This window comes from Trypanosoma grayi (genome assembly GCF_000691245.1).
Source record: "Trypanosoma grayi strain ANR4 Tgr_586_V1, whole genome shotgun sequence".
Classification (NCBI taxonomy): Eukaryota; Euglenozoa; class Kinetoplastea; order Trypanosomatida; family Trypanosomatidae; genus Trypanosoma; species Trypanosoma grayi.
The window spans coordinates 1-9,668 of NW_008826205.1; the positions used below are offsets into that span (position 1 = coordinate 1).

The 9,668-nt window shown below is 56.7% G+C and overlaps 4 protein-coding genes across 4 annotated transcripts; all 4 read right to left on the reverse strand.

The window, feature by feature from the left end:
• Positions 1 to 878, reverse strand: DQ04_05861000 (hypothetical protein; the record flags this gene model as incomplete). Its single annotated transcript, XM_009314414.1, has 1 exon — positions 1 to 878. A coding segment is annotated over one exon (878 nt), but the record flags the coding sequence as incomplete, so codon positions are not given.
• Positions 879 to 1,626: 748 nt separating this feature from the next.
• Positions 1,627 to 2,763, reverse strand: DQ04_05861010 (pyruvate dehydrogenase E1 component alpha subunit; the record flags this gene model as incomplete). Its single annotated transcript, XM_009314415.1, has 1 exon — positions 1,627 to 2,763. One exon carries the CDS (start codon positions 2,761 to 2,763, stop codon positions 1,627 to 1,629), a length of 1,137 nt encoding a protein of 378 aa, XP_009312690.1.
• Positions 2,764 to 3,464: 701 nt separating this feature from the next.
• DQ04_05861020 (putative heat shock protein) lies at positions 3,465 to 5,957 on the reverse strand (the record flags this gene model as incomplete). Its single annotated transcript, XM_009314416.1, has 1 exon — positions 3,465 to 5,957. The coding sequence occupies one exon, from the start codon at positions 5,955 to 5,957 to the stop codon at positions 3,465 to 3,467; it is 2,493 nt and encodes an 830-aa protein (XP_009312691.1).
• A 536-nt stretch (positions 5,958 to 6,493) lies between these two features.
• Positions 6,494 to 9,313, reverse strand: DQ04_05861030 (hypothetical protein; the record flags this gene model as incomplete). Its single annotated transcript, XM_009314417.1, has 1 exon — positions 6,494 to 9,313. One exon carries the CDS (start codon positions 9,311 to 9,313, stop codon positions 6,494 to 6,496), a length of 2,820 nt encoding a protein of 939 aa, XP_009312692.1.
• Positions 9,314 to 9,668: the final 355 nt, after the last annotated feature.

Genomic DNA, 9,668 nt, shown 5'->3' on the forward strand with positions numbered 1-9,668 from the left:
TCGAGCTCCCAGTCCATTGTGTGCCACCCGCGCGCTCGCGCCGCTTCCAGCAGCAGATGATAACGCGCCGGCATCGGCAGCGCCTCGAGCGGGTCCTCCTTGCGCAGCACCTCCATCGCAAGGTTGTAGATTTCACTGAAACGCATGCCAGTTACTATGTGCTGGTAATCACGGCGATCCTCGGGACTCAGCTGCAGCACCGTCTCCACCTCACGGTAGTACAGTAGCAGCGCAGTGCCCAAACCGAAGAGCACCACCACAAGGAGGGCAAGGTGGGCGAAGCGGCGCCACCACTTGAACTGCCGCTCCGTCACGTTTCGGGCAGGGCGCCACAAGAAGCCATACCAGCGCGTCTGTGCGTAGCGGTTGACAATGTCATGCCGCTGCTCCTCTGTTAGTTGCAGCGTCAAGCTCTCGTTGCGTCTGCGCCGCTTGCCGTTTAGTTGCTGCACCGCCTGCAGAAAGCGAGCGGTAATGCGGTCCTCATCAGGCTCCTCGTTCTTCGGGCGCAGAGCTAAGAGTGGGTTCAGCGGCATAGCGCGCCCTGCACGGCGTCCAAAGCCGAGGAACCCTCGGCGGCCCTCCTCCACACCACCCACTGGCATCCCCGTTGTGTTGAGAAACACCCTCGTGCCGGTGTCACGCTGCTGCTGCTGCAGCGTAGAGGCCGTGCCGGACGACGATGAAGTAGAAGATGCAGTCGAAGATTGCAGCCCCTCCTTCTGCAGACGCACTCGCCCCGGGGCGCTGCGCTGAAACCTGCGCGCCACCACCACCACCACCACCACTGTTGTTGGCATCAGTAACAGAGACGACGACGACGAAGGCGCACAGCAGACCGCTGTGGAGACTCTGGCCGCGAATAGGTGCCGCCGCATCCTCCCCTATAAATATGACTACAGCGGATTCCACCTACTTCCTTTCGTCTCCATATACAAGAGGGGCAAACACAAAGAGAAAGTAAAAGAAAGAAAGAACAATTAAAGGAGGATAGACACATACTCCACCACACCAAGAGAAATGCAGAAAACACAGGTAGCCACCCACACGCACACAGATACAAATGCGCACAGGGTGTCCATGTCAAGAAGACAGAGACGGCACATATACGTACACACAAAACCAGAAAACCGCCTTATATCTTTTCCCCCTTTTCCCGTTCTGCCTCCTTTTCTTTTTGCTGTTCTTTTTGCCTTTCCGTCAGATCTTTTTCAGTTTCCCGGGATTTGTCTCATTCGTGCGGGGACTTCCCCCGCACAAATTGCCGAGAGGAACAAAGACACAAAGAGACAATCAGAAGGGTGTGCGTTAATATTTATCTATTCCGTCGCTTTCTTCTTTCTGTGCCCAGTTTCATCTTTTGCAGCCCAAGGATGTCTTCCTCGATCTTATCATTCGGATAGTAAGAGAGAGTCGTCTGAGGGCGTTAAAACGCCGAACCAATGTTCAAAACAACCATCGAAGGATCGCCCGTGTTATACCTGCCTCCAAACCCCTTTCTCACCTCATCTGCTATTACTCTTCTCTTCATATTGATATTTCTGCTACGCCTTCAGGTGCTGCTAATGTCAGGCGCATATATGCATGAACGCGTGTGTGTTGGTCTCTGCGTGCAGGTCCATAGGATCAAGGCTTGGCGTAGACGGTGCCCTGCGTGGTGCGGTGCTCGTACTGCTCTCCGGAGTAGATGTCGGTAAACAGCTCACTAAGCGGCGTCAGCTTCTGCCGCTCCGCCGGCTGCAACTCCTTGTCGACCTCCTTCTTGACTTCCTTCTCGAGTTTTATCATCTCGTCCTCTGTCATGATACCCTCCCGCGCCATAAAGTCCTTCATCTTGTGGATGCAGTCGCGCGTCTTGCGCACCTCCTGGATGTCGCTCTTGGTGCGGTACTGGCTATCAGGGTCGCTCATCGAGTGGCCGACGTAACGGTACGAGTCGAACTCAAGCACGATAGGTCCCTTACCAGCGAGACACCAGTTCTTTGCATAGCGTGTGCCCTCCTGCACTGCGAGCACGTCCATGCCGTCAATGCGCAAGCCAGGGATGTAATCACCACGGCGATACATCTCGGGCTGGTACGCCGCACGCTCTTTGCTCGTGCCCATACCGAACTGGTTATTCTCACAGCAAAACATGACGGGAATGCGCTGCAGCGCGGCAATATTCATAGCCTCGAACACCTGCCCCTGGTTGGCCGCACCATCACCGTAGAACGCCGCCGCCACGTTGGAAGGCTTGTCACGGTTTTCGAGGGCGTAGCGCCAGGCGAGACCGGCGCCGAGTGGCACCTGCGCACCGACGATACCATTACCGCCATAGAAATTGTTCTTCACGTTGTACATATGCATGCTGCCGCCTTTGCCCTTCGAGCAACCACCCTCGCGGCCAAAAATCTCGGCGAAGACCTCTTTCGTGGTACCACCGCGCACGAGGAGCCACCCGTGGTCACGGTAGCCGGTCACGATGGGGTCGTCGAAGGTGAGGATGTTCTCCATGCCAACGGGGATGGCCTCCTGGCCAATGTAAAGGTGGCAGAAACCGCGGATCTTCTTGAGCTTGTATGACTGATCGCACAACGACTCTACGCGACGAATTCGGAACATCATCTCGAGGTTCTTCGTCATTTGCTCTGGGTCGTACGTTGCGGTGGTGGGGAGTGGCGGCAAGTCGTCGCGGCCGGCAGTGTGCAGCTTGAACGGCTTCTGTGGCTCAAGAGGAATGGTCTTGGTGGCCAAAAGAACACGGCTGGCAGACTTGAACATTGTATTCCTTGTGTTTCCCCTTTTCTTTTTTGCTTCTTTATAGGCTTTTTTTCTTTTCTCTCAGTTATGTTCTGCTTTGTTGTCACTGTTTATTTTTCTTTCGATCTTACTCTCTCCTACTACACAGAAAAACGTAAAGAAGCAGACAATCAGAGAGATGTGCGTCTGTGCATGCGGGAGAGAGCGAGCACGGGTAAGCAGAGCTATGTCTATATCTGCATGTACAGATTGTGTGTGTGTGTGTGTGTGTGGCCGCTGGACAGGAGAGAGGAAAATCAGCAAGCCATCAAGGGCAGGCCGTGCTGCATGTCCGCATTCTTCTCTACGCCTAGTGCAGATATAGAAGAGGAGAGAGCAACAAGAGAAAGTGAGGAAGAAGCCAACACGTAAGCAGGCGTATTGCTGCTTCTGTTATTGGTGCTGCGATACGACACACGCAGCAGCCCACAATCGGCTGGCGAAAGAGAAACCAAAGACACACGTAAAATAGAAAAATCAGAAAAAAAAACTTTCCCTATTCGTTTTATCGTGCTCTTTTTTCCCAAAATTTTTAGCGCTCCTGGTCCTCATTTCTCTTCAGCATTTAAAATAATAATAATAGTAATAATAATAATAATGGCGGGAGGGGGTCTCACGCACACGTGTGCCCCCCACTCACGCAGTCTCTTCCATACGCACGTGGCTGAAGCACGCCACACTGCCTAGTCGAGCTGGTCACCGCTCATTGGCGCCTCCTCGTTCTCGTTGGAGTACTGCGGAGCCTTCGGCGCTTTTGCATCTGCCGCCGCCTCTTCGTTGCTGCTGGCCGCTTCCTTCTCTTTCTTCTCCTTCGGCTTCGGCGGGGCAGGACGCTGCACGACAGTGCGCACACCCTCCGTGATGCTGTGCAGCTTCGCCTGCAAAATATTGCGCGTCAAGCTCGGCTCAGCCGTCTTGGGTTGCTGGAGGTACTTTGCCAACTCCTCCTCGGCCCACGCCAGCGCTTCGTCACATGTAGCAGCAGCGGCTCGCAGCTCCTCCTCAGTGATGTGCTCCGACTTGCCAATAGCTTGCAGCGCCGACTCCCGCGCCTTGGACATGTCATTCTTGAACGCTGTCAGCGCAAACTCAACGTCCTCATAGTTCAGGCGGCGCGCGTTAGCCCCATCGCCGATCCGTCGAAGCTTTTGGACACGATCCTGGTACGCGCCAAGCTCTGCGTCGGAACCATCCTCGTAGAGCCAGTTCTCATACTCATTGCTCAGCTGGATGAACTGCTGCTGCTGCTCCTTGGTCACGTACTGTGCGAGCAGGCCGCCGTCAGCGATGCGGGGGCGATAGTCGAGGATGTAGCTCTCCAGCTCATTCTTGCTGTCACGTGTCTTGGTGAGCAACATGTCGCGCTCATTCATTTCCGTTTCCCGCTTCTGAAACTCCAGCACCGTCTCTCCAGGGAGACCGACCACATCGAGGCGGGGAGTGACGGTGAGCTCCACACGCCGCTGCTTTTGCTTCTTTACCATCACCTTCTCAACCGCCTTCTTTTCTCCAGCAGCCTCCTTACCCGCTGCGGCGTCGCCGGAGGCGTTCTTGCTGTTATCATCCTTGCCTTTCTTCTTGTCCTCCTCCTCCTCGGCGGCCGGCTCATCCACTTCATACATTTCAACAGAGACGGCGGAGTCCACAGCGATGAGACCATTGGCGTGCAGGCGCACACGCACGCGCACCTCCGTCGGGTGGGAATCCTTGTGCGGTGTGCCGATCTCCCACTCTCCAATGAGGTAATCCCCCAGTGGCATGTTCTCCTTCACCATTGGGCTCTCGTTGTCGTAGAAGGCGTACAACTTGAAGCCACCGGGGCGCTTAATGGTGATCTCAAGCACCTTGGGGAAGGTATCCTTCGGACCCAGAACCGTCACAATCTTGTTCACGTCCGGTAGGAACGGCACGGAACTGGGGCTTTGCGCGTTCTCCATATAGTACCCGATCTTGACCGGGTATGTTGGAAGGTCGTGCACCATAAACTCCCGCACTCTGAACTTGGGTGAGAAAACTGCGGCTGTGATGGCAGCACCACGGGCGGCCGTCTCCGAGGCGTTGAGGGTGAAGTTTGGCGTCCGACCAAACATCTCTTCTGCTGTTCGCTTGAACATAGGAATACGGCAGCCACCGCCAATCATCTCAACGCTGTGGAATTTCTGCGGCGACACCCCACTCTCCTCGAAACCTCTCTTAAGCACCGCCTTGAAGCGCTCGCCAACGTCGGCCGCGAGCTCCTCCATCGTACCCCTCTGGAACGAGGGGATGCTGACGTCTACGTCCATAAGGTTCTCGATTTGCAGCTGCGCCACCTGGTTGCCAGAGAGCAGATACTTGAGACGCTCACACGCCTGCAAGAGACGCAGGCTCGCCCGCTTGTTGGTGGTGACATCCACATGGTACTTCTTCTTCACCTCCTCTACCATGTACTTGAAGAGCTTGTAGTCGATGTCGCGCGTACCAAGATGGCGGTCGAATGTGCGGCTGAGCACCTTGAGGTGGCCACGCCAGAACTTGGCGATGGCAAAGACGGTGGTGCCGTAGCCGATGTCGAGGATCCCGACAACCTGCCCCTCCTCCTCCGTTTCGCCCAGCGACGCACCACGGAAGATGCCGTAGTCGATGCCAGCCGCCGTGGTGTCGTTGATGAGCGACAGGCAGTGCAGTCCAGCGATCTCACAGGCCTGTAGCAAGAGACGTCGCTGCTCCGCTGTGTAGTAGCACGGCACCGTTAGCACACAGTCACGGGTGTCCGCCGGCATCCGCGGGTCTGTCGTCGCCGCCACATTCACGTACGTGCGGAGCCGCTGCAGCAGCATCGCCAGCACCTGTTCCGGGTAGAAGTACGCCATGTTGCCGCAGTAGTTCACACCGAACATGAGCCGGCCCGTTTCATCGCCCTTGATCTCACACGTCAGGAACCGTCGCTCCGCGTTGAGGTTAGGGTCATTCATGCGCATACCAATGAAGCGCTTCAGCAAGAAGACAGTGTTCTGCGAGTTGCGCACGTAGCGGTCGACACCCTGCTCGCCAATGAAGCGCTCGTTGTCAACGAAGGAGACCATAGTGGTCGTCTCACGCTTACTCACTTCATTTGTCACGATGTCAACACCACCCTGACGCGTGATGGCGACAGTGGAGTTTAGGTTGCCGAAGTCTACCCCGAAAACAGACATGATGGCTCTTTGTCGTTTCCTTTCCCCCTCTCGTTCTCTTTTTTTCTCTTCTTACTGTTCGTAATAAACCTCTTGTTGTATCAAGTGCGCATTTATATAAATACATGTGTGTGGGTAGAAAGAGAAGTTGAGAAATAGAAGCCAAGGCCGTTTCACAAACAGTTGAGGGAACAACAACAGCAACAGCTGCCATACTGCAAACAAGGAGCAGAGGCAAAGAAGAAGAAAAATGAGCACATCGAAACGTCGAAGAGCTCCCTGACGATCGCACCGCCCTCCTCTAGCGATTCCCGCATGCCCTTTTCTAAACAGAGCAGATAGAAGCAAGGAAAGGATGGCACATGGAATGGAGAGTAGTTGCTTCTTTCATACAGTCTCTCTCCCTCTTTTTCTCTTCTTCTTCTTCTGTCACTTTGCATTACACACGAACAATACAGTCATTCCAAGAATGAAACGGAATAAACACAAAAATACGGTTGAACCGCCAAAGAGTAGTACACGTTGTCAAGGTGCAAATATGCGTACCTGCATGCGGATCAACGCCACGGGCGGTGCAGTGCTGGGGCGCTGGGCTGCGGCGACGCGTCCACTGCAGACCGTGACGGGGACGGCAGCTTGCGCGGCGCAATGCCGTCACCACCACTAGCGATGCTGCTGTTGCCAAGGACACGCTGGTAGTTGCTGTACTGATCACTATAGCCGGTCGCGTGGGCGGTGGCGTAGACCGGCGCGCTTCGCTGCTGTTGCTGTTGCTGCTTCGCCACCGACACTTGCCCACCGAGGCGCCTCGCCTGCTCCACCGCGTCACGGAAGACGCGATCCCACGCCTCGTCCTTCTTCGCCGCCTGCTTACTCTCCTCAAGGAAGAAATCTAATTTCGCCGCCATGGCGTCACGCTCCTGCCGCAGCGCCTCCACCTCCTCTGTCGCGCGCATCGCGTCGCGCTTGGCATCCTCCGCGGCCTGTCGCAGCGTCGGCAGCTGCCGTAACCGCTCCTGCACGTCATCAAGCTGCTGCGAGAGCTGCTCGCAGCTGAGATTCTTCGCCCGCAGCTGTTGCAGACCTTCGCGCAGTGTAACGTTTTCCTGCTGCACCTCTTGGTACTGCTCGTGCAGCCGCACATTCTCGCGCATCAAATTCTCCTTATCGGCATCACTGCGGGACACAGACTTCTGCTGCTCAACCTCCGCTATGCGAATGCGCACCTTCTTCAGCTCCTCTTGTAGCGAAGCACGGCTCCGCTCTATATCCCGTATTTCCTGCCGGAGCTGCGTTGACAGCTGCATGTGTGTCTCGCGCTCCTCTTGCAGTTGTTGCTCGAGTTCCTTCCCCCTCCCCTGGAGTCGCCGCAACTCACACTGCAGTTGCCGCGCATCCTCCCCAACGTCATCGCGCCGTTGCCGCAACTGGTCCGCCTCCGCCTCCAACTGCTGAAGCCGCGCTGTAATTTCCTCCATACAACGCTGCAGCTGTTCATTCTCGCGACGCTGTTGCATCACCTCTGCTTCTAACCCTGTTGCGACAGCCTGCGCCGCGCGGCGTTCCGCACGCTCGTCATCGCGCTCCCGCTCCGCTTCCCGTACGGAGGTGCGTTGCTCCTCCAACTCCCGCCGCACGAGGCCTAACTCGTGCTCAAGCAGCTCGCGTGTGCTGGCCATTTCCTCCTGCAGGGAGCGACTCACCTGTTGCTGGTGGTCCTCCGCCTGTTGCCTGTAGTTTTCGAAGTAGCTGGTGCGGGCAGCAAGGTCACGCTGGAGAGATTCTACCTGTTCCTGTGCATCACCCAATTCGCGGCGCATCCGATCCACATCCTCTCGCGCCGCATCCCGTTCCGAATTAAGGTGACGTATCCGCTGCTCGTATTCCTTCTCCATGGTGGTGAAGTTCTCGTTGAGCTGCTGCACTGTGTTGTTCATGCGGCGCCGCTCACTCTCTAGCAAACCCTGTGAGTCATCTAAGCACCGCTGGGTTTCCTTAGCCGCCGTCTTTGCCTCCTCCAGCTGCTGCTCCCTCTTCCCCACCTTCTCCTGCACTTGCGCCAGCTGTTGTGCGAGGCGGACTACCTCATCATGCAATGACTCGTTATTGCCAATCACAGCCTTCATCTGCTCCTCGTGCTCCCTTGCCACCTCGATTTGTTCCTCGACAGTCTTCTGCGCGGCGGCGAGCCTCTCCACGGTTAGCGTAAGCTGTTTTTGTGTGTACTCATATTGGTCGCGCGGGATGTACTCCCCCTTGCGGCGAAGAGCGGCCACCTGCGCGGCTGCAGCATCGTGGTCGCCCTTCAGCTTGGAGAGGTGCTGCCATAACTCCTTGTTCTCCACAATGAGGGCACTGATCATCTCTGTCATGTCGCGCTCAGTGCCCTCGTTAAAGAGCGTCATCTGGTCGTGAAGCGCGGCAAGCGTCGCCTCAGTGGCAGCCACCTTCGCCTCGAGATCCGTCGCCGCCGAGAGCACCGCACTGCGCGCGACAAACACTGCCGTCTCGTCCTCCTCGTGCGCCAGCAGCAGTGCNTCGAGGGCGGAGGCGACACGCAGGGCAAGGGACTGCTGCGCGTCCCGCATCTCGTCGCAGCGCCGCTGCACCTCTGCCGCAGGGACAAAGCGGCTACGGTCGTGAAGCATTCGCTCCACCTCGCGCGGGTCCATCGACGGGCGCTCGCGCTCCTCCTGCAGCTCGCGGCACAGCTTTGTCACCTCCCACTCCAGCTCGCGCAGCGATGCCTTGAGGCCGTCGCGCTCTTCCCGCACAGCGCTATGCTGCTTGCGCTCGTACACGAGCTGTTCCTCAAGCCGCTTCACACTTCCCTCCGCAGCAGTCAATTTTTCCACTGCTGCGCCGTAGCGGTGCGTCAAGGCACTGAACTCCACCTTCTGTTCGTTAAGCTTCACGGTGACGTGGGAAAGACGCGCACCCGTCTCTTTCAACTCCTCCTGCACCGCATTGGCCTCGCGTTGCACGTGCTGTAGCTTCTGCTCCAGTAAGCCACGCTGGAGATCGCGCGTGCCGAGAAGAGCGGGAGAAACATCAGCACCATCAACCGTATTCGGCGGTGGCGGTACCGTCAGCGCCATCACCGCGCCGCCAAGATGAGTCGGGGAGACGAGCGGATCACTTTGGTTCTTGTTGATGCTGCTGCNGTTGTTGTTGTTCCGAGACGCCACTTGTGCTCGCGGCGGCGATGTTTCACTGAGCCGCGCTGTCCCCGGGGAAACAGCCGCCGGAGCAAGAGATGGTGGGACCAAGACGTCAAACGTGCTGTAGTCGTGGGGCCGCACCTGTGCGCCGACGCGCTGCGCGGGTGATCCGACCAGATGCACGGCGGCTTCCTGCTGGCTGGGGTACGGCTTCATGTCGCGGGTGCCTCTCGGTGGGCCACACCCAATCTCTCCTTCTTCACTACACCACCAATACCACACAGGCAGAGAGAGAGAGAGAGAGCCAGAAGAAAGGGAAAGGGGAATGGTGAGGGTAAAAAAACACGGGAACAGCACCCCAGGAATGCCGAAGAGACAACTCTGGAGAGAAAGTAAGGAGAATCGGAAAGTAGCACATGTTCAGAAAGAAGTAGGAAACAAGAGGCGAGAGAGTCATTGACAACGACAGCATCCCACTCACGCATGAGACTGGGCAAATGTCGTCCCTCCCTCACCCCCTCCATCCTTCCACTTCATCTCTCATTTCTTATTTTCCTCAATATTTTTTTTT